Source organism: Lissotriton helveticus, chromosome 3_1 (genome assembly GCF_964261635.1).
Source record: "Lissotriton helveticus chromosome 3_1, aLisHel1.1, whole genome shotgun sequence".
Lineage (NCBI taxonomy): Eukaryota > Metazoa > Chordata > Amphibia > Caudata > Salamandridae > Lissotriton > Lissotriton helveticus.
Genome location: NC_136061.1, coordinates 668,159,059 through 668,183,813, shown reverse-complemented (window position 1 = coordinate 668,183,813; position 24,755 = coordinate 668,159,059). Strand labels below are relative to the sequence as shown.

The 24,755-nt window shown below is 45.2% G+C and overlaps 1 protein-coding gene across 1 annotated transcript in view; it reads right to left on the bottom strand.

The window, feature by feature from the left end:
• The window catches only part of LOC144823562 (uncharacterized), a 66,544-nt gene that overhangs the window by 23,614 nt on the left and 18,175 nt on the right, over positions 1 to 24,755 (bottom strand). Inside the window, exon 2 of the mRNA XM_078682173.1 lies at positions 23,291 to 23,341. Within this exon, the coding sequence (XP_078538299.1) occupies positions 23,291 to 23,341 (51 nt within the window). The remainder of the gene's footprint in view (positions 1 to 23,290; positions 23,342 to 24,755) is intronic.

Genomic DNA, 24,755 nt, shown 5'->3' with positions numbered 1-24,755 from the left:
GGTGATGGACATTCCGAAACATCATTCGGTCTCACCCTCCATTAGGTCATTGCACTGGCTCCCTGTGGACCGTAGTATTGTGTTTAAAGCTCTTTGCCTCACTCATAATGCATACTATGGCCTGGGCCCTTCGGGCATAAAGACCATTTTTCAACAGTATGTGCCCTCCAGAAACCTGAGGTCAGCAAAAAAGAATCTCCTTGTTGTTCCTAGGGTTAAAAAGATGAGATGGGGCGAAAGGGCCTTTTCATTTGCAGCCGCGAATGTTTGGAACTCTCTCCCGGACTCTCTCTCGGGGCAACGTGTGCATTCTATCTTTCGTGAAGCCCTGAATACATTGTTGTTCCCTGAAAGTCGAGTTTGAGTAGGAATCGGTTTTTCCTGTATGTTATCGGTGCTAGTGCCTTGATGCCCTTGGGCTAAGTCCGCGCTCTAAAAGTCTCACATTCATTCATTCATTCATTCATCTCTTGCTTCTTCCTGTACTTTTATTCGTCTTTCTGGACTTCTGTTAACTCTTTCAGCATTTGTCTTGCTTCTTTCTGTGCTTTTCTTCCTCTTTCTTCACATGTCCTACCTTTGTAGGCATAGGTAGAAATTAGCATTTAAAAAACCATTGAAATTCACTGAAAAAGACATCGGTTTCAGGCACGTTATAGTTACAAATTAGCATATAAAAAACCTTTGAAATTCACTAAAAAAAACATAGGTTTTAGGGACGTTACATTTCACTGACCATGTCATGAATGATGTAATATTTGATGTCATCAGCAGTGTATTGTGGGGGCGCGATTTATAGTTAGCTCAACTAACTATAACGGCGGAATTTCTATGGTTTTGTAGGAGTGAAATTTCCAACTAACTATAACGTCCCTGAAACCTATGTTTTTTTCAGTGAATATATGTATATATATATATATATTTATATTTATTTATATATATATATATATATATATATATACACAAGTATATATATATATATATATATATTCCAGCTCCAGGTGTCCCTTTCTTGGAAACGCACTCGCAAAGGTTGGTGTCACAATCCTTTATTAGGAACAAACATCTCCCAACGCTGTAGGGATTACAGCATGTCGAAAAGCCTTACGCGTTTCAAAGCAGATTGCTTCTTCCTCAGAGGCTCGACTGATGTAAAAGGACACACCCACAGTTTTAACACATCCCACGCCCATCTCGGGGCAAAGCATTCTGGGTCCTGTAGTGTGTCCTGAAAAATAACACCCACAATTAGGTACATCAATGTTCACTTGCTGCCCTTTACAGTCTTTATAAGAGCCCGCAGATGGGCCCCAGCGTGGCGATGCCCATGCGATACCAACCAAGTCCCACATGTTAGGACATATCAAGTCAGCCCGTGGCCCACGGTTTTAGTGGTGGTGCGTTCCCCGCAGCAAGGACTGCCGCGTATTAAATTCCAGCTCCAGGTGTCCCTTTCTTGGAAACGCACTCGCAAAGGTTGGTGTCACAATCCTTTATTAGGAACAAACATCTCCCAACGCTGTAGGGATTACAGCATGTCGAAAAGCCTTACGCGTTTCAAAGCAGATTGCTTCTTCCTCAGAGGCTCGACTGATGCAAAAGGACACACCCACAGTTTTAACACATCCCACGCCCATCTCGGGGCAAAGCATTCTGGGTCCTGTAGTGTGTCCTGAAAAATAACACCCACAATTAGGTACATCAATGTTCACTTGCTGCCCTTTACAGTCTTTATAAGAGCCCGCAGATGGGCCCCAGCGTGGCGATGCCCATGCGATACCAACCAAGTCCCACATGTTAGGACATATCAAGTCAGCCCGTGGCCCACGGTTTTAGTGGTGGTGCGTTCCCCGCAGCAAGGACTGCCGCGTATTAAATTCCAGCTCCAGGTGTCCCTTTCTTGGAAACGCACTCGCAAAGGTTGGTGTCACAATCCTTTATTAGGAACAAACATCTCCCAACGCTGTAGGGATTACAGCATGTCGAAAAGCCTTACGCGTTTCAAAGCAGATTGCTTCTTCCTCAGAGGCTCGACTGATGCAAAAGGACACACCCACAGTTTTAACACATCCCACGCCCATCTCGGGGCAAAGCATTCTGGGTCCTGTAGTGTGTCCTGAAAAATAACACCCACAATTAGGTACATCAATGTTCACTTGCTGCCCTTTACAGTCTTTATAAGAGCCCGCAGATGGGCCCCAGCGTGGCGATGCCCATGCGATACCAACCAAGTCCCACATGTTAGGACATATCAAGTCAGCCCGTGGCCCACGGTTTTAGTGGTGGTGCGTTCCCCGCAGCAAGGACTGCCGCGTATTAAATTCCAGCTCCAGGTGTCCCTTTCTTGGAAACGCACTCGCAAAGGTTGGTGTCACAATCCTTTATTAGGAACAAACATCTCCCAACGCTGTAGGGATTACAGCATGTCGAAAAGCCTTACGCGTTTCAAAGCAGATTGCTTCTTCCTCAGAGGCTCGACTGATGCAAAAGGACACACCCACAGTTTTAACACATCCCACGCCCATCTCGGGGCAAAGCATTCTGGGTCCTGTAGTGTGTCCTGAAAAATAACACCCACAATTAGGTACATCAATGTTCACTTGCTGCCCTTTACAGTCTTTATAAGAGCCCGCAGATGGGCCCCAGCGTGGCGATGCCCATGCGATACCAACCAAGTCCCACATGTTAGGACATATCAAGTCAGCCCATGGCCCACGGTTTTAGTGGTGGTGCGTTCCCCGCAGCAAGGACTGCCGCGTATTAAATTCCAGCTCCAGGTGTCCCTTTCTTGGAAACGCACTCGCAAAGGTTGGTGTCACAATCCTTTATTAGGAACAAACATCTCCCAACGCTGTAGGGATTACAGCATGTCGAAAAGCCTTACGCGTTTCAAAGCAGATTGCTTCTTCCTCAGAGGCTCGACTGATGCAAAAGGACACACCCACAGTTTTAACACATCCCACGCCCATCTCGGGGCAAAGCATTCTGGGTCCTGTAGCGTGTCCTGAAAAATAACACCCACAATTAGGTACATCAATGTTCACTTGCTGCCCTTTACAGTCTTTATAAGAGCCCGCAGATGGGCCCCAGCGTGGCGATGCCCATGCGATACCAACCAAGTCCCACATGTTAGGACATATCAAGTCAGCCCGTGGCCCACGGTTTTAGTGGTGGTGCGTTCCCCGCAGCAAGGACTGCCGCGTATTAAATTCCAGCTCCAGGTGTCCCTTTCTTGGAAACGCACTCGCAAAGGTTGGTGTCACAATCCTTTATTAGGAACAAACATCTCCCAACGCTGTAGGGATTACAGCATGTCGAAAAGCCTTACGCGTTTCAAAGCAGATTGCTTCTTCCTCAGAGGCTCGACTGATGCAAAAGGACACACCCACAGTTTTAACACATCCCACGCCCATCTCGGGGCAAAGCATTCTGGGTCCTGTAGTGTGTCCTGAAAAATAACACCCACAATTAGGTACATCAATGTTCACTTGCTGCCCTTTACAGTCTTTATAAGAGCCCGCAGATGGGCCCCAGCGTGGCGATGCCCATGCGATACCAACCAAGTCCCACATGTTAGGACATATCAAGTCAGCCCGTGGCCCACGGTTTTAGTGGTGGTGCGTTCCCCGCAGCAAGGACTGCCGCGTATTAAATTCCAGCTCCAGGTGTCCCTTTCTTGGAAACGCACTCGCAAAGGTTGGTGTCACAATCCTTTATTAGGAACAAACATCTCCCAACGCTGTAGGGATTACAGCATGTCGAAAAGCCTTACGCGTTTCAAAGCAGATTGCTTCTTCCTCAGAGGCTCGACTGATGCAAAAGGACACACCCACAGTTTTAACACATCCCACGCCCATCTCGGGGCAAAGCATTCTGGGTCCTGTAGTGTGTCCTGAAAAATAACACCCACAATTAGGTACATCAATGTTCACTTGCTGCCCTTTACAGTCTTTATAAGAGCCCGCAGATGGGCCCCAGCGTGGCGATGCCCATGCGATACCAACCAAGTCCCACATGTTAGGACATATCAAGTCAGCCCGTGGCCCACGGTTTTAGTGGTGGTGCGTTCCCCGCAGCAAGGACTGCCGCGTATTAAATTCCAGCTCCAGGTGTCCCTTTCTTGGAAACGCACTCGCAAAGGTTGGTGTCACAATCCTTTATTAGGAACAAACATCTCCCAACGCTGTAGGGATTACAGCATGTCGAAAAGCCTTACGCGTTTCAAAGCAGATTGCTTCTTCCTCAGAGGCTCGACTGATGCAAAAGGACACACCCACAGTTTTAACACATCCCACGCCCATCTCGGGGCAAAGCATTCTGGGTCCTGTAGTGTGTCCTGAAAAATAACACCCACAATTAGGTACATCAATGTTCACTTGCTGCCCTTTACAGTCTTTATAAGAGCCCGCAGATGGGCCCCAGCGTGGCGATGCCCATGCGATACCAACCAAGTCCCACATGTTAGGACATATCAAGTCAGCCCATGGCCCACGGTTTTAGTGGTGGTGCGTTCCCCGCAGCAAGGACTGCCGCGTATTAAATTCCAGCTCCAGGTGTCCCTTTCTTGGAAACGCACTCGCAAAGGTTGGTGTCACAATCCTTTATTAGGAACAAACATCTCCCAACGCTGTAGGGATTACAGCATGTCGAAAAGCCTTACGCGTTTCAAAGCAGATTGCTTCTTCCTCAGAGGCTCGACTGATGCAAAAGGACACACCCACAGTTTTAACACATCCCACGCCCATCTCGGGGCAAAGCATTCTGGGTCCTGTAGTGTGTCCTGAAAAATAACACCCACAATTAGGTACATCAATGTTCACTTGCTGCCCTTTACAGTCTTTATAAGAGCCCGCAGATGGGCCCCAGCGTGGCGATGCCCATGCGATACCAACCAAGTCCCACATGTTAGGACATATCAAGTCAGCCCGTGGCCCACGGTTTTAGTGGTGGTGCGTTCCCCGCAGCAAGGACTGCCGCGTATTAAATTCCAGCTCCAGGTGTCCCTTTCTTGGAAACGCACTCGCAAAGGTTGGTGTCACAATCCTTTATTAGGAACAAACATCTCCCAACGCTGTAGGGATTACAGCATGTCGAAAAGCCTTACGCGTTTCAAAGCAGATTGCTTCTTCCTCAGAGGCTCGACTGATGCAAAAGGACACACCCACAGTTTTAACACATCCCACGCCCATCTCGGGGCAAAGCATTCTGGGTCCTGTAGTGTGTCCTGAAAAATAACACCCACAATTAGGTACATCAATGTTCACTTGCTGCCCTTTACAGTCTTTATAAGAGCCCGCAGATGGGCCCCAGCGTGGCGATGCCCATGCGATACCAACCAAGTCCCACATGTTAGGACATATCAAGTCAGCCCGTGGCCCACGGTTTTAGTGGTGGTGCGTTCCCCGCAGCAAGGACTGCCGCGTATTAAATTCCAGCTCCAGGTGTCCCTTTCTTGGAAACGCACTCGCAAAGGTTGGTGTCACAATCCTTTATTAGGAACAAACATCTCCCAACGCTGTAGGGATTACAGCATGTCGAAAAGCCTTACGCGTTTCAAAGCAGATTGCTTCTTCCTCAGAGGCTCGACTGATGAAAAACGCGTAAGGCTTTTCGACATGCTGTAATCCCTACAGCGTTGGGAGATGTTTGTTCCTAATAAAGGATTGTGACACCAACCTTTGCGAGTGCGTTTCCAAGAAAGGGACACCTGGAGCTGGAATTTAATACGCGGCAGTCCTTGCTGCGGGGAACGCACCACCACTAAAACCGTGGGCCACGGGCTGACTTGATATGTCCTAACATGTGGGACTTGGTTGGTATCGCATGGGCATCGCCACGCTGGGGCCCATCTGCGGGCTCTTATAAAGACTGTAAAGGGCAGCAAGTGAACATTGATGTACCTAATTGTGGGTGTTATTTTTCAGGACACACTACAGGACCCAGAATGCTTTGCCCCGAGATGGGCGTGGGATGTGTTAAAACTGTGGGTGTGTCCTTTTGCATCAGTCGAGCCTCTGAGGAAGAAGCAATCTGCTTTGAAACGCGTAAGGCTTTTCGACATGCTGTAATCCCTACAGCGTTGGGAGATGTTTGTTCCTAATAAAGGATTGTGACACCAACCTTTGCGAGTGCGTTTCCAAGAAAGGGACACCTGGAGCTGGAATTTAATACGCGGCAGTCCTTGCTGCGGGGAACGCACCACCACTAAAACCGTGGGCCACGGGCTGACTTGATATGTCCTAACATGTGGGACTTGGTTGGTATCGCATGGGCATCGCCACGCTGGGGCCCATCTGCGGGCTCTTATAAAGACTGTAAAGGGCAGCAAGTGAACATTGATGTGCCTAATTGTGGGTGTTATTTTTCAGGACACACTACAGGACCCAGAATGCTTTGCCCCGAGATGGGCGTGGGATGTGTTAAAACTGTGGGTGTGTCCTTTTGCATCAGTCGAGCCTCTGAGGAAGAAGCAATCTGCTTTGAAACGCGTAAGGCTTTTCGACATGCTGTAATCCCTACAGCGTTGGGAGATGTTTGTTCCTAATAAAGGATTGTGACACCAACCTTTGCGAGTGCGTTTCCAAGAAAGGGACACCTGGAGCTGGAATTTAATACGCGGCAGTCCTTGCTGCGGGGAACGCACCACCACTAAAACCGTGGGCCACGGGCTGACTTGATATGTCCTAACATGTGGGACTTGGTTGGTATCGCATGGGCATCGCCACGCTGGGGCCCATCTGCGGGCTCTTATAAAGACTGTAAAGGGCAGCAAGTGAACATTGATGTACCTAATTGTGGGTGTTATTTTTCAGGACACACTACAGGACCCAGAATGCTTTGCCCCGAGATGGGCGTGGGATGTGTTAAAACTGTGGGTGTGTCCTTTTGCATCAGTCGAGCCTCTGAGGAAGAAGCAATCTGCTTTGAAACGCGTAAGGCTTTTCGACATGCTGTAATCCCTACAGCGTTGGGAGATGTTTGTTCCTAATAAAGGATTGTGACACCAACCTTTGCGAGTGCGTTTCCAAGAAAGGGACACCTGGAGCTGGAATTTAATACGCGGCAGTCCTTGCTGCGGGGAACGCACCACCACTAAAACCGTGGGCCACGGGCTGACTTGATATGTCCTAACATGTGGGACTTGGTTGGTATCGCATGGGCATCGCCACGCTGGGGCCCATCTGCGGGCTCTTATAAAGACTGTAAAGGGCAGCAAGTGAACATTGATGTACCTAATTGTGGGTGTTATTTTTCAGGACACACTACAGGACCCAGAATGCTTTGCCCCGAGATGGGCGTGGGATGTGTTAAAACTGTGGGTGTGTCCTTTTGCATCAGTCGAGCCTCTGAGGAAGAAGCAATCTGCTTTGAAACGCGTAAGGCTTTTCGACATGCTGTAATCCCTACAGCGTTGGGAGATGTTTGTTCCTAATAAAGGATTGTGACACCAACCTTTGCGAGTGCGTTTCCAAGAAAGGGATACCTGGAGCTGGAATTTAATACGCGGCAGTCCTTGCTGCGGGGAACGCACCACCACTAAAACCGTGGGCCACGGGCTGACTTGATATGTCCTAACATGTGGGACTTGGTTGGTATCGCATGGGCATCGCCACGCTGGGGCCCATCTGCGGGCTCTTATAAAGACTGTAAAGGGCAGCAAGTGAACATTGATGTACCTAATTGTGGGTGTTATTTTTCAGGACACACTACAGGACCCAGAATGCTTTGCCCCGAGATGGGCGTGGGATGTGTTAAAACTGTGGGTGTGTCCTTTTGCATCAGTCGAGCCTCTGAGGAAGAAGCAATCTGCTTTGAAACGCGTAAGGCTTTTCGACATGCTGTAATCCCTACAGCGTTGGGAGATGTTTGTTCCTAATAAAGGATTGTGACACCAACCTTTGCGAGTGCGTTTCCAAGAAAGGGACACCTGGAGCTGGAATTTAATACGCGGCAGTCCTTGCTGCGGGGAACGCACCACCACTAAAACCGTGGGCCACGGGCTGACTTGATATGTCCTAACATGTGGGACTTGGTTGGTATCGCATGGGCATCGCCACGCTGGGGCCCATCTGCGGGCTCTTATAAAGACTGTAAAGGGCAGCAAGTGAACATTGATGTACCTAATTGTGGGTGTTATTTTTCAGGACACACTACAGGACCCAGAATGCTTTGCCCCGAGATGGGCGTGGGATGTGTTAAAACTGTGGGTGTGTCCTTTTGCATCAGTCGAGCCTCTGAGGAAGAAGCAATCTGCTTTGAAACGCGTAAGGCTTTTCGACATGCTGTAATCCCTACAGCGTTGGGAGATGTTTGTTCCTAATAAAGGATTGTGACACCAACCTTTGCGAGTGCGTTTCCAAGAAAGGGACACCTGGAGCTGGAATTTAATACGCGGCAGTCCTTGCTGCGGGGAACGCACCACCACTAAAACCGTGGGCCACGGGCTGACTTGATATGTCCTAACATGTGGGACTTGGTTGGTATCGCATGGGCATCGCCACGCTGGGGCCCATCTGCGGGCTCTTATAAAGACTGTAAAGGGCAGCAAGTGAACATTGATGTACCTAATTGTGGGTGTTATTTTTCAGGACACACTACAGGACCCAGAATGCTTTGCCCCGAGATGGGCGTGGGATGTGTTAAAACTGTGGGTGTGTCCTTTTGCATCAGTCGAGCCTCTGAGGAAGAAGCAATCTGCTTTGAAACGCGTAAGGCTTTTCGACATGCTGTAATCCCTACAGCGTTGGGAGATGTTTGTTCCTAATAAAGGATTGTGACACCAACCTTTGCGAGTGCGTTTCCAAGAAAGGGACACCTGGAGCTGGAATATATATATATATATATATATATATATATATATATATATATATACACACACATACACAGACTGGAAAGCGATATTTACAAAGAAAAGGCTATTTTAAAAGGAAACAGGGGGAAATCCATCCAAGGCTACAGCACAGAGCATTTGTGTGGCAAGTTACATTGTGGTACTACAAGATATTGGGATCAGAGTACATGGTCATGTTAAGCATTTATGATTGTGATCTTTCTTCTCCACTAACTGGAAATGTTGATATCTAAACTTTACAGAAATAGAGATTACAATAAAATGAAATCTCTCCATTCGATGACTATGACTTCCTATCAGTCTGTCCCACAATCAGCTCCTGAAGTGCTTTTGCCTCAGGGCCCGGGGTGAAGAACCGGGTTTTCTTAGAACCCAGCGGTGCCAGGGACACACCCGAAGTCTTCGAGTTCTCCTGTTTTGGAATACAGAGACACGGAATACTTCTAGGTGGCGTCAGAGATCAAATTTATTAGCTGCAGCTAGTAACAGTAAACCAAGCAATACAACACGGTGTACAACTCAGGAGACTGCTCAACTTTGTTAGAGCAAGACATCACTTTTTATGCTGTTTTCGGTTAATTACGAATGCACACCCACTGCGGCAAATTCTGACCAATGAAATAAATTTTCACACATATTATTACATTCCAAAAAGCTCACTCTACATTGTACCAACCCACAAGTTAATTATTAGGACTGTCCCAAATTCGATTACCACAAGCCGGACAAAACCATAATTGAAAGCACTACCCATGTAATGAAAAGTCGTAAAGAAAGAAACAATTCAGATGTTGAGTAGGATAAGATATGTGCAAGAAACTAAAAGTTAACGATATCCTGAACATTGATTGGCACTTTCAGACAATGATCAGCTAGAGAAAACTGGCTTTGCAAAGGGTCAGTTTCAGGTGACGGGGTCAGCATCTTTGTAGTTCACTCGCAAGTCGAAAAGGGCCTGTTAATGCTTACCTGAACGACGAGGCCCATGCAACTTCGTTCGTTCGTTTACCACCTAGGCCTACATGAGGGCAACATAAAATGGAGTCTCGAACAACGCAAACAAAATGGAGTCTGGTCCCGAAAACCACGGAACCTCAGACCCTCCTTTTGCCATTACGTAGGCAATGACCTAAACTCACGTCAATCTGAATCCAGGTCTATGTCTATTCTCATCAGGTCATCAAGGTGTTGCTGTAACATCATCTTATTATCCTTCACTTCTCTCGGGACTGGTCTTCTCACACAGATTGTAGCACAAAGGCCACAAATGGCGGGACCACACTGGATGCATAAGCAACACGAGAAAAGGATCGCTAAAGCCATACCAAGAAACATCAGAATCTTCCATCCCCATTTGGACAGCAGTTCCCAAAACCATCCTATCAACGACCAGTTCCCTTCGTCCACATGTATAGACTCAGCGGACTTATGTAACTTCAAGATGGCTTGGTACACTGTCGGGGCGTTATCAGGTATGAAAACGCAGCAACTAGACCCGATCAATTTACATACTCCACCTCTATCTGCGAGTATAATATCTAAAACAAAGCGGTTCTGTAATATCATAAGGCGATCCGCTTGAAGCTCAGCTGTAATATTACTAAGGGCACCTGCAGTCTCATTTATAGTGGCCTCGACCACTCTCGTAAGCTGACGAATATTCCTACTATTAGCCATAGGACCCCAAAAGGGCAGAAAACCCTTAAAGAAGTCTCCAACTTCTTGTGCGACAGTATCTTTCGCATCGATAACACCTCTACCATATCTTGTCTTATGGTAATTGAAAGCAGCTGTGTACGTAGGGGGAAGCAAAAATGGCACATAACATGTGCCTGTAAAATCAGAAGGCAACCATGTATATGCTCTGTCGTAACAAACAAAATACATGCCTTTAGCTGGCACGAACGGTGGAGATTTCTGGGATGTATAGACATAGGTGTGCACACACACACACTCTTACCAAGCTGAGCTCTCGGATTCTGACCATTACCTTGCAGACAAAAATGACCTCGGTGAGGTACAATCCAAAAAGGAGGAGATCTTTTCTGTCTCTCTTTTTCTGTCACACTAATGCTATATCTCACCTTGTTCCAACCAACATATGCTCGTACCTCATCTTTAGGAAAAGCATTATACGCATCAATATCTCTGATCATATCTACTATTCCCTGTATCAAGGCATTATTACTCGCATTATCTTTGACGGAACGTACAGGAGATGCTTCATTCGCATAGATAAACATTGCTTAGAGTGGCCATACTGACCCATTAGGCGAAAAAGGCAAAACTAAATATGGCATTCCCTTATCTGTCGCATGTGGCATAAGACCACAAACCCAACAATTTGTGGTATTTACAACTAACTGATGCTGATGCAACATCTGTATAAACGAATTGTTCACATATTCTGATCTTCGTGTCTGTTCATGTTCAGGCAACGTATGAAACTCATGTGGGGAAACAGTAGAAAAAGAAAGAGTAGGTTAGGAAGTAGATGCAAGCGTCTGTTGTGTAACATAGACAATCCAACCCACACAAGCTAACGTAATATTCAAAAGCATTAGAAAACACAGTATTAAAAAACATTTGCTACGAACCAATGTACACATTTTTACTTTAAAATCTATTCTCTTAATACCCTTATCAGACTCAAAAGACTCCATCCTTTAACGTGCTGCTCACGGCTATTACCTTCTTCACTTAAGTGTACGTCAAGATCGTACTAACGACCATGAACCACAGACCTAATGTCAATATGCGGCTCACCCCGTAAGGCTGTACCGCGACCCTGCAGCTGAGTCCGGATGGTGACTCGAAAAAGAAAAAAGTCTCTTGATCTGACAAGGTGTAATTCACTACATAAAAAAATTACATTTTTATTTGTCCATAGGTTCAGTCTTTCTCAGTCTTAAATTGTAGCGCTCTTTACCAGGCACAGTTTGATCTTCAAAAAGGACTTCCGGATTCGTTGTGTCGAGTCTCAAAGGCGAAGGCACAGCAGCTTGCAGAATGTCATCATCCTCGCGTTCTGACTGTGTCCATGTCAAATGTGCATCACTAAAAGGTATAAATCTAGGAATCCTTTCACATTCAGAATCAGCTATTCCATCCTTCACCCACTTATCATAAGGTAGGGGCAAAGGTACTCTTTTGCAATGGGTGACATGCACCCAGTTTTTTTTACCAGCTACTCTAACAGCAGTTCTAGTGGCCAAGAGGACCAAATGTGGTCCAGTCCATCTCGGCTCCAAGTTTTTGGTTCGTTGAAAATTCTTGATCAAGATGTACTCTCCAGGTTGAATCGTATGGCCTGGATCTGCAGTAGCTGTCGGCAAACTGTCATAGACCTGTTGGTGGAGAACACGTAATTTAGCAGTCAAGTCATGTAAGTAATCCACCAACATAGGGTACTCAATGTCGCTGTATTTCTTAGGACGAGGCACACCCCAAACATTCGCTGGACGACCAAAGACAATTTCGTATGGGCTAAGTCCCACACGAGAATGCACTGTCGTCCTTGTTGACAAAAGAGCCAACGGCAAGGCATCTGGCCATGTAAGACCAGTGCTCGCTTGTATTTTAGCCAATTTCAATTTGAGAGTGCCATTATAGCACTCGACAAGTCCAGCAGACTGGGGGTGATTCACAGCATGGAATTTCTGTTTGATACCCAAACCCGCACACACTTTCTTCATGATTTGGCCCACAAATTCACTCCCATTGTCGCTCCATACAAATCTCGGCAAACCATATCTAGTGAAATAATCCTTGAGCAAAACCTTGGCTGTAGACAAGGCAGTATTATCCTTTAGGGGGTAAGCCTCTATCCATCTGGAAAAGGCGCAAACAACGACAAGGACATACTTCAAATTGTTGCATCTCTCCATGTGTATGTAATCTAACTGTATCACTTCAAACGGATACGTTAGAGGAGCAAAATGACCAGCTGGAGTAGGAGTTCCCTTGCCTGTACTACAAACAAATCATACAATGTTTCACCACATTCTCAGCACATTTCGGAATTCCAGCATTCTGCCATACTGGAGCCAACAACTTGCATATCCCTTTCGAGCTAATGTGAGCCATTCCATGAGCCATTGTAACCACTGGGAACACATACGCGTCTGGCAACAACCATCGCTGGTGTTCTGACAACTCAACCCAACAACCTGTCGAATCCAACATACCCATAGTTTCTCTCCACACACTCACTTCTTTTTCCGTAGTTTCAGCCTCAATCATCTTCACACTTTCTATTGTGTCTTCACACATTCCACCAGCCATAACCCATCTTGCAGGGCCTGCAACACACATACGGGTCATCATGTCTTTCGCCGTTTCCTTCGCAACTTCATCCGCAAACGCATTTCCTCGACCTACATCATCCACAACTTTCTTATGCGCACTACACTTCACAATTGCAATCTGCTTTGGGAGAGTAAGTGATTCCAAAAGTTCATTCACTAACTGCCCATGCTGTATTTTCGTGCCATGGGAAGTAAGAAATCCTCTTTCTTTCCACAAATGCCCAAAACTATGGGCAACACCAAACGCATAGTGGCTATCAGTATAAACATTCACTCACTTTCCCTCTGACAACACACACGCTCTAGTCAATGCAATCAACTCTGCTGCTTGCGCAGAATTCTGTGCTATGCGTGCTATTTCACCAACTGTATGTAAAGTTGTGACAGCATATGCTGCAGTCGTCTCACCATTCGGAAGCTTGAAACACGAACCTTCTACCCATAAGGTACCATCAACATTCGTAAGAGGAGTATCTTTCAAATCAACTCTAGCCTTCGTTTCTTCCTCTGTCCAAAGAAAGCAATCATGCTGTTCTTGAGCATCTGTCTCTACAGAAATCGGCAACAACGTAGCTGGATTCAACACATTACATCTCTTAATGTGAACATGGCTAGCCAAAAGAGTCAGCTCATAACCTGACAGACGTGCACTAGTAAGGTGCTGAGTCTTAGTCCTATTCAATAAGGTATCCACTGCATGTGGGACCATCACAATCAACGTATTATCCAATGCCAAACCAGCAGACTGTCGGATAGAAACAGCCGCTGCCGCTGTAGCTCTCAGGCAGCTCGGCAACGCTTTAGCTACCGTATCTAACGTCGCTGAAAAATACGCACATGGGCGTTGCTTGTCTCCAAACTGTTGAGTCAACACTGACAATGCACAACCTTCTCTCTCGTGAACATACAATGTGAAAGGCTTACTGTAGTCAGGAGTACCCAAAACCGGAGCCGAACACAATGCATCACGTAATTCAGAAAAACTTTTCTGACAATCATCAGACCAAGGGAGAGGATACGGAGTATCTTTAAGAGTCAATGCCAACAAAGGTTTCGCTAGCAGGGAAAAGTTAGGGATCCATTGCCTACAATACGAGGTGATACCTAAGAAAGCACGTACTTCTCTCTGTGTGGATGGCACACTCATTTTCGCAATCGATTGAATTCGTTCTGGGTCAACCTTCTTCCCTCCTTCGACAAGAGATGACCTAAGTAGGTTACTTCTTGTCGGCAATACTGTAACTTGGAAGGTGACACTTTATGATGAAGGTCAGACAAATGTCGCAACAAAGAAAGAGTAGCCTCTTTACAAATCTCTTCGTCATCAGCAGTAAACAACAGATCATCAACGTACTGAATAAGAGTAGCACCAGAAGGCAATACAAAATCATCAAGCTGAGTTTTCAACGCCTGACTATAGATGGAGGGACTTTCACAATAACCTTGGGGAGCTCTCTTAAACCGGAAGCTTCGACCTCCTAATGAGAAGCCGAAAATATCTCTACTCTCCTCAGCAATTGGAATGCTAAAGAAAGCATTCTTCAGGTCGATAACAGAGAACCAGGCTGCCGAAGCAGGAATCAGAGTCAACAAGGCAGTGATATCAGGGACAACAGGAAACTGTGGCACAACAATCTTATTCACTTCTCGAAGATCGATCACAAACCGATACACAGGTGGCTGAGAAGCATCAGTACGCTTAAGGACAGGAAAAACAGGACTGTTACACACATTACCTCTCGTTTCTTCAACTACACCCTTCTCTACCAGATCATAAATAATCGCCAAAAGAGCTCTCTCGCCATCACTAGATATCTTATATTGTGGAATACGAGGTAGCCTAGCATTCGACTTGAGAGTAACAACATAGGGTGAAATCTGCAAGAGACCAACATCATTCAGACCTGTAGCCCAAAGTGTATCAGGAAGAGAACGCAATTCCAGTGGAAGACAATCTTTAAACAAATACATCGGAGAAATCACTATCTTACCCAAGGTAAATGTACTCCCGACGGAGAGCAATGTAATGTCGCATACAATCGTTTCAGCAAGTCCAAACCCAACAGATTCTCACCACAACCAGTCGTCAGAATAAGTGGAGCTTCCAATTCACAAGGACCAATAGAAAGGGACAAAGGACTAGAAACCGGGTTACAAACTGGGGCGCCAGAAAATCCTACAGAAACATTGGTCAAGCCAGACAAAGGTGTGCCAGGAAGTTTAGAGTGCATAATAGAACTCTTCGTCGCACCAGTATCCAAAAGAAAAGGTTCTGCCACACCTGATGTAATCACTTCAACATTAGGTCCACTCTGGTCTACTGGAACTGACACTACTCCCTCTCTTTGCCCATGGCTGTCCTAACTATCATTATAACCAGCACTCTCACTCTCGACATAGTAATCATCAACATAGTACTGTGCAGACTGACCACTCGGAACATTCTGTCTGTCAAAATAATTCGCAGAATTCTGAAGGGAAGAGGAACGCTCATTCTGGGGTAACACACCACGTCCCCTACCCCTAGGAACTTGCTGAAAACCAACACGACCTCTCTGACCAGATAAGTCATTTGCACGCTGTAACAAAGCCGGGCAACTATTCTTAAAATTACCTTCCTCTCTGCAATAAGCACACTGATTAGGACCAGGAAAGAATCGCGGAGCATAAGGCTCAGGCTTCTGTAACAATCTCTGAAACTGTGGAGGTTGCTGAAACTGAGGCTGATTCTGACGAGGCGGATAAGCTTGCTGCAAAATAACTTTCGTCTTTAGATCCTTAGTTTTCTTCTCTACTTTATCCTTCTCATCTTTATCCCTATTCTCGTAATATTGGGCAGTAGCCAATATCTGGGCCAACGAAGAAACAGCCCATGAACTCTCAGAGTCTTTAACTTATTAGTAAGTTCGGGAAGCAAATTAAAGACAAATTTGTACACGAACAACCTTTGACCACCTTCCGTACTCATGTCCTGACCACTATGATCGATAAACGTTTCTTCAAACCTCGTGAAGAAATCAGACACACTCTCGTCTTTCTTTTGTTTGCATGCTGCTAACTTGTCCCAATTCACTCGCAAAGGAGGCATCATAGTTTTCTTTAAATTAATAATTCTACCAGGTAACTCTGCAACTAAAGGCTCAGGTTTGGCACCTCCAACCTGCCGATCATCTGCAGCAACAATATTAGCCCACGTATCTCCCAATTCTGCCGCATGATTCTCATGACGAATCTTCGCCCACAAAGGTTGAGGAACTACATTACCCATCAACATATCTATGTCAGCTAAATTCATAATACATGCATCAACTGTCTGGGACAACTCTTTGTAATAACCAGCAGGATTCTTACGGGGATCAGGTAAGGTCTGCTTAAGAGCCAAGACCTCTGCTCTCTTCCAAGGAACATGTACCCATACTTGCTGAAAATGTGCCGGTACAGCCACAATACCCTGATTAACATTAGCAACAACTTCCTCTCTCCATACAGGAGGAACCTCTCTCATAGAATACTGCTTCACTTTCCTCCTAACAGAGGAATCAGGTTCGTACAATGTCTGAAGCGGTAATCTAGACCTGAAAGCAAGTATTGTCTCTACGGCTTCCTCAATATCAGACTCCACTATCGTCCCTTTAGCAAATTCGGACTGAACATCAAGCACTTCCTGTGGAATCGGACCCAACTCATTATCTTCCCATTCCTGACGCAAAAAGGTACACATTACATCAAAAACATACCTTTGCTTAGGCGGCTCCCATTGAAAGAAAACATCCATAACCGCTTGTAAATTATACCTAGAAACATTTGAAATCCATCTACGAGCCAAAAGATCCAACACTGCTCGCTCTTCGGAACTAGGAAGCTGACTACGACTCTGCTTTCGTTCCGAAACAGGGGTCATACTCAGTGACCCAAACAATGGAGACAACAGATTAGCAACAGTCTCAGTCATTCGTTTTCGAGCAAAAGGAGAAGAAGCAGAAATGAGAACAGGAGAATGAGTATATTGAGGCAAAAGAGGTGTGGAAGCAAGAACAGTAGGAGTCGAAGATGCAGAAGTAGAAGGCAAAGGAGTTTGAGGCAAAGCTGGTAGCAAAGCTTGCGACCCTAGAGTGAGTTGCGCAGTAGGAGGCAAAACCACCCGTGAGCACCGGGTGGCTGAACAACAGCAGGAGGTTGAACAACAAAGGGTGGAACAACCGGGGTAATGGAGGCACAGTAGCACCCTGCCCATAAGGGGGTGGCAATCTCAGTAGATGAGAGATCAAAGGATCTTTTTCAAGATCTTCAATCACTTTCAAAGGAGAAGACGGCAAGGCCGGATAACATTTATCAATGGCCATACAATGTTGTCTATTTGAGACTTCACTCGCACGCTCTTCTCCATCTTCCTTAAACTGCCTAGCAGCTTGTAGTACTGACATATTCTTATCTTTCCTATCTCTTTTTGCTTGCTTAATTTCTCACTGTTTGGCTTCCTTACGCCAGAGGTGGAAAGAGTCAAATATTGCCGGCCGGGCTTTCTTCTTAAATAGCGCAACTTCCAGATTATCTAAAATATTTAATTCGAAACTACCATGTTGGGGCCATCGTAAAACACCATCTTTCTTCGTATAGCGGACCCACACTTCATTATAAGCGATAGGACCCACTCTGTGTTTTGAATAGAGCTCATAAGTCGGAGTTCCAACCGGAGGTATCAGACACGAATCCTCCAATCGGGAATCCCTGTTGCAACCACAACTAAAAAATTTCCTAATTTTGCTAAAACCAGGCATCTTATAGCTCACTAATCTAGCTTCAAACTTCAAGGGGTTATCAACTATCGATACACTCGTAAATATACGAGCCCCTCGGCTTCGATTTTTGCAAGAACCGAATCAAAACCAAGAACCAAAACAAAGTCGTGGGAGCGACCCACTTATACTTAACCAAAATATCTGTCACGCCACCAGAAGACCGTCTATCGTCTCGCTTTACAAATGATCAATCAAGCGTCCAAAACAGGGCAACAGTCAGGGCAGCAGTCCTTCGTAGCCGTCGGAAAGCAGGAGGCCTTGCAGTAAAGACTTTCAGTCCACGTCGACATACAGGGGTCGATGAAGTGGCGGCCTTCCTCCAGAATTTCCTCACGTGGCTCCTCACGATCCTTGGGCTTGGACCGGTACCGCTGAAGTCCCCCCACATTGGGCGCCAACTGATGAACCGGGTTTTCTTAGAACCCAGCGGTGCCAGGGACACACCCGAAGTCTTCGAGTTCTCCTGTTTTGGAATACAGAGACACGGAATACTTCTAGGTGGCGTTAGAGATCAAATATATTAGCTGCAGCTAGTAACAGTAAACCAAGCAATACAACACGGTGTACAACTCAGGAGACTGCTCAACTTTCGTAGAGCTAGACATCACTTTTTATGCTGTTTTCGGTTAATAACGAATGCACACCCACTGCGGCAAATTCTGACCAATGAAATACATTTTCACACATATTATTACATTCCAAAAAGCTCACTCTACATTGTACCAACCCACAAGTTAATTATTAGGACTGTCCCAAATTCGATTACCACAAGCCGGACAAAACCATAATTGAAAGCACTACCCATGTAATAAAAAGTCGTAAAGAAAGAAACAATTCAGATGTTGAGTAGGATAAGATATGTGCAAGAAACTAAAAGTTAACGATATCCTGAACATTGATTGGCACTTTCAGACAATGATCAGCTAGAGAAAACTGGCTTCGCAAAGGGTCAGTTTCAGGTGACGGGGTCAGCATCTTTGTAGTTCACTCGCAAGTCGAAAAGGGCCTGTTAATGCTTACATGAGCGACGAGGCCCATGCAACTTCGTTCGTTCGTTTACCACCTAGGCCTACGTGAGGGCAACATAAAATGGCGTCTCGAACAATGCAAACAAAATGGAGTCCGGTCCCGAAAACCACGGAACCTCAGGGGCACTGCACAGGCTGCAGAAATGAGCCTAGAAGGTGAGCCTACAAACTAACAGGACAAGCCGAGCCAGAGCTGAGCCAAAGGTCTGGCTTGGCTTTTAAAGCCCAGGCACAAGCCAAGCCCTGAAAATATATGGTATGTAAATCAATACAAACATCATGTAAAATATGATAACGTCTCTTTAAAATAAAATAAAAAGTGTATTTCATCAACAAGTGGAAAGATTGACATTGATATGTCACATTAAAGGATTGCATTGAGAAGTACTTATTAAAAATTGTAGTTTTTAAACATGAAGTTAGACCCATTCCTGCCCCCATACCACTTTGGCAACAGTGGCATTAGTAAACGAAGAGGCAAGACAATTGTTATTTGAAGCCTGTATGTGGCTCAGATTGTTATAGAAAATATTTTCCTAAGATCAAACAATTTGGTTAAGGGGGAAGCCATGATTTATCCTGGATTTGTGGTTGCACCTTGTACAAATCAGCCACTAAATGTTTTTACCTATTGGTGCATAAAAGTAGAGCGAGGGTGGCAGGCAGAACCCATATGAAAGCAGGTGAAAAACTATACTGATGGTTGATAACTCCCCATGCTAGCCCATTGTCACTCTGTATATGACAATCATGGGTCAGACAGAATAACAATGGGACCAACCCAGTCTGTGCTAAGTTGGGGAGGGGCTGCTGCAGCCCCATTACTTTTAGAGGAGGCGTGTGAGCTAGCCCCAGGACGGACACTTGCAGAACTTGGAGGCTTCTCGCAGAGAAACAGCAAATCTCTCTGCAATCTCCAGAGATAAGGGTGAGGGTGTCTGTAAAAGGGATCATTACCGACATCGGACGTAACACCCATATAACAGATGGTCCATGAAATTTACAAATGGTTGGTCACCCTGGCCTGTAACACACTGCCCGCACGGGTCAGTAATGGAGGAAAGAAGTACACAATTGTCTAACATCGCCTGCTATGTTTTCACCAACTTTCCAACCTCTATGGCACTTACTTTTCTCGTATTTCACACCAAGAGGCGTGCAATGTGCAAGGACTTTGCCAATAGTGGCCTCCCTTTATATTTGTGCTGATGGCACTTTTCTGATCTCTTGCTCCGGGCAGCACTGAGCATAGATTGTTCAACAATCACATGCTGGTTCTCTAGCAATGCACCTAGAGCTGGCTCACAACTGCCTCCAATCACAGGTAATGCCATGGTGATGGTTGGAATCCATGCAATAACAAGCATTGGCATAGCCAATAGGTCTCGCTTTTGGGACCTAATAAGTGTTTAGCCATGCAACAGTTGATGTTGTTGCACCTAGGATATTATGCTGGATAACTTAACACTTATAAGGTCCTAAAAGCGAGACTTATTGGCTATGCCAATGCTTGTTTTAGGAGGTGTGCAGAGCCTAGCATTGGCGTTCAATGGTGATACACAACTTCAAAACTGATACTGTGCTCATGCACACAGTCCTAGAGTGGGCTAAAACTCTAAAGATCTAAAGATCAAAAGAAAGTAAAAAGCTCCAAATGCATTTACAAGCAGCCGGTTAAGTTATAGGTATTGCATTGGCTTTGCAAAAAAAAGAATGATATACTTTACTTGGGATTGAGCTCTCATATATGCATGCTTGTCAAAATCAGCCCATAGCCAATTATTTGATTAGCTTGCTCCTTGCTGTAATGTGTAGGAACTTTGTGGTCTTTTTATTCGCCCAGTTTTCTATTTTAGATCCAGTTCAAGCTTAAAGTCAGTATGCCCAAAGATATGATAGAGAAATGCCCAGTGGTAGTTACCCACTATGGCGTAGGTAATTACCCACTATGATGTAATTGAAGCTTTGAAGGATTGATAATGCTGCCTTACTTTGATGGCATGTTAAAAGTCACTCACTGAAAGATGTCTTGTACTTACTCCATAATTCTCAGAGAGTGCATGCTTAAGAATAACTTGTTTCAATAAAAGAAAATGGATGGAATACTTAACAGAAAATGTGAGTTTCTACAATTTATGTATGGTATGTTTATTGTGTGATTGATAAAGTGTGTCCAATGGAAATTAATATATTAGATCGTAAAATATTGTTTTATGTGTCAGATCAGCTATGAGGTCAACAAGCTAGATACAAATTCCTCCACGACATCTCAGAAATCTCCTCCATCCTCCCTTGCAAGTCAATCAATTACCCCCATACTTGCCACAATTTTAACACTTTCCATCTTCTCAATTTCAGATATCCATTTTGTAGTGATGAAGGTCCACTCAGGAAGGTAGTATTTCAAGATTCTTTATTCCATGAAGATAACATATAGTAAGGTACAGGACATCAAGTAGTTATGTTGTAGATCAGAGCCCCACCAGGAGCTGCCTGTCAGCTGTTCAGCCATGACCAACTGTCACTTTGCCTCAGTCTGCCTCTCTCAGTCCCAACATTCCGAGGCAACATCAGACTCCAACATTCTAATGAGTCAGAGCACAGGCACTGGCTGGGCAGGGCTGGTAACACACCTTACAATATAAATGCAGGATACTACATATTTCTATTATTAAGTCACTGCAGCTCTGTTGAATTTTCATGTTCTTGCCCTCCATTTGTATAGAAATTCCACAGATGGAATCCCAAGATTTCTCAAATTTGATTTTAACTCATGATCTTCCTTAACTTTGTCTCTAAGGGGTTGCACTCTCTTTGTTTTGAATCTTGTAATACCACTATGATGCCTGCGCTGACCATACAATTTCTTTTCTAGGATTCACTGCACTTAGTCGTGTGATTGCTTTTAATAACTTGGCACATTCGCTTTTCCATGAACAGCTTGTGTTTGAATTGAACTATCCCACACTGTCCCACAAACACACCTCAGTCAAGGGGTAGTGCCACAAATGAGGGTACATGCTGGCCCTGCCCCCAGGAACAAGAGAGCATATAGTATTCTGCATGTGCTGTGGTAAATTTGTAAAAATACCAGACTACAAAAGTGTGCCAACACTGGTTCAGTGTCAAGGTTAATCATGCATTTCGAAATATGCTTTACATGAAAGACGCATAACACAAAATGGAAGCACACAGGAAATGTAAAAAACACATTGGGTAAAGAAGCAGTGACGGCATATGTCGACATAAATGAATCAATGGGGTACATATGCATTACAAACGTACACTTTCGGATTGGCTGCAACAGAAGAGGTATAATGTGGATGCATACTGAAGTGCAAGCAAAGCACTGAAGAAAAGCATGGTCTTCTGGTTAGCTATTGACGATATAAGAGAAAATGTGTTCCAATCTTCTTTATTTTCAATATATGCATTTATGTTGTGACTTCTCAGTAGAATAGTTCAACTGAGGAAAAATATTGTGATGTAAATCTAGACGATCATGGGAACGCAAAGAACATTCCTGAATGCCCATGTTGATATATAATATGCTGTAATGCAAGAGAGTGAGAGAGTGTGTGTGTGTGTGTGAAACGTATTAAGTGCCAACGAAAGGTTACATTCTAGGACACAATTATTAATATAAATGAATGTATCATTTACTTTTGATAAATATTCTTTGGTGTCAGTTTTATAAAGGTTCAATTAAAACTAGATACTATGAAATGCATTAAAAATAAACAATACAATGTGATCAAGGATAATTACAGGATTCACAATTCTCAAGTGCACAGTCAGTGAAAGGTGAGTATCGTGTGTATGAAGAAGTGACAGCAGTTACTGTCCAGGAGGCATATAATAACGTAAAGTGTAGAAGATATTCATCGGTACATGCAAGCTATTACATTTTTTTTAAAAACATGTAATTTTCCGAAAGAGGCCCACAACAATGATACCACTAGAGTGAGATTTGAGAGGTTGGCAGGAGGAGATTAGAAATCGGACACTTGGTGCTTTGGTCCGCCAAGAGGTGCCCCTGCACCAGTGCACTGTGGGTCTAAATCTATGTAAATGAGCTACAAGCTACTGGGATGCGGGTGGGTGTGGCGTCTGAAGGTCTGTCCTGCCGAACACCACAGGAGACAGAGGCCAGAAGCGACTGAGAAAGAGGAGACACATAGGTAAGGATGGAGGATACCATGACAGCTCAGTAGGGGGTATCGCACAGGGCTAATAATAGTTTTCTCTATGTCCCTGCACCCCCAAGGACAGTGTTCAGGCAGCTCACAGTCGCCGCTCACTCACCTCACTTTCGGCTCTGTAGGCAGCGGCGGCTGCAGGAAAACACAAGGGTACCTAACGACTGCCGTACAGTAGGCCCCACCATCATGGCAACAAAAGAGAGACTGCCAAAAGCGTGTGAGCGGGAGACTATAGCCAGAGAAGAAAGACACCCGTAGACAAAGAAGAAAGACTACCATGTAAAGCAGGAGACTGCAGGAAGTTGGAGAGAGAAAACACCAGAAAACGAGACCCATGTGAGCATGCAAAATAGTTACTGTAAGGAGGCTACTACAGGGGAAAACCTTAGCAAATGAAACAGAAACAATAACATTTCAAATGGGAACCTTCAAAACACGGCTTTGTCTGCAAGCTACTGGACACGAGTAAAACAAGCATTGGCCGCGCAGCCGTGAAAGTAACGCAGCTGTGTGGCCGTAAAAGCGAAAGTGACCGCGATCAGCGAGACACAAACTGAACGATGAAAGAATGTGCTCACAATTCCCCAGAGACAAGCATGGTCAGGGGGGGGAGTAGAGGCCAGCAGAGTGACGCTTAATGAGCCTTGACAGAAACCAATTTGGCGGCTGCGCGCGTGCACACATGCGTAAACGCAAGCTTGAAGCCAGCAAAAGCCGCTGGCTCAGCGAGACCTAAAAACCACTTGAACTGCGATCGGAGGCAGGCCCTATGTTACATCCCAACCAAATAGGAAATGTGCTTTCCCACATCCTTTTCCCAACTCCTGTTAGAGTTGGCTGGAAGAAGTGAGGATTGTCGGTTCTCTCCCCATCCCTGTGACGAGTAAAGGGTGGAGTAAAAGGCCTTGGGTGACGTGCAAGCAGCCTTCGAGGGAATTGTAGCTTGAAGCTCCCACGACTATCTTGAAGTCAAGTTGAAGAGTGAACCTGCAGGTACTACAAATGCACTCCTCTGTGCTTTAAGATTGCAGGGCTGAGGATATCTAAGCCCAGTTTAAATGTGTCATGCGTACACAAGCGCACTGTGTATCTTGAAAGATCCTGGCTGCCTGATTCTCATTCCCTGTGAGGGTGAGAATAGCAGCTTCCATTCTGTTATTATCTATTAATGTATTTTTTTACTCAGCGACAAAAGAGAGTAAAACTGAGTGGGCAGAGCTCCAGCATACTTGAATTGGAACTGCTGCTGCCACCCAGGATTCCCAATGGGCTTGGAATGTGGCACACAAATCCGTGGAGTTAATGACCAATGAACGATACATTTGGGAGACCCCACTCTGTCCCAGTGGAGTCATGAGGATCTTAGCCTCCATGGAGCTGAACTCCGTGACCTACCAAAGTGAGAATTGGTGAGACGAGAGGGAATGGCGGAGCTGTAAGATTCTGAAAAATTGAGAGCGATGTAACTAGAAGTTTGCCTTTGTGATCCCTCTCACACATCACCTAAACATGAAATTCTGATCAGGTACCATTTCCCAAATCCCACCAAGCCAGTCACCTGGCAGAGC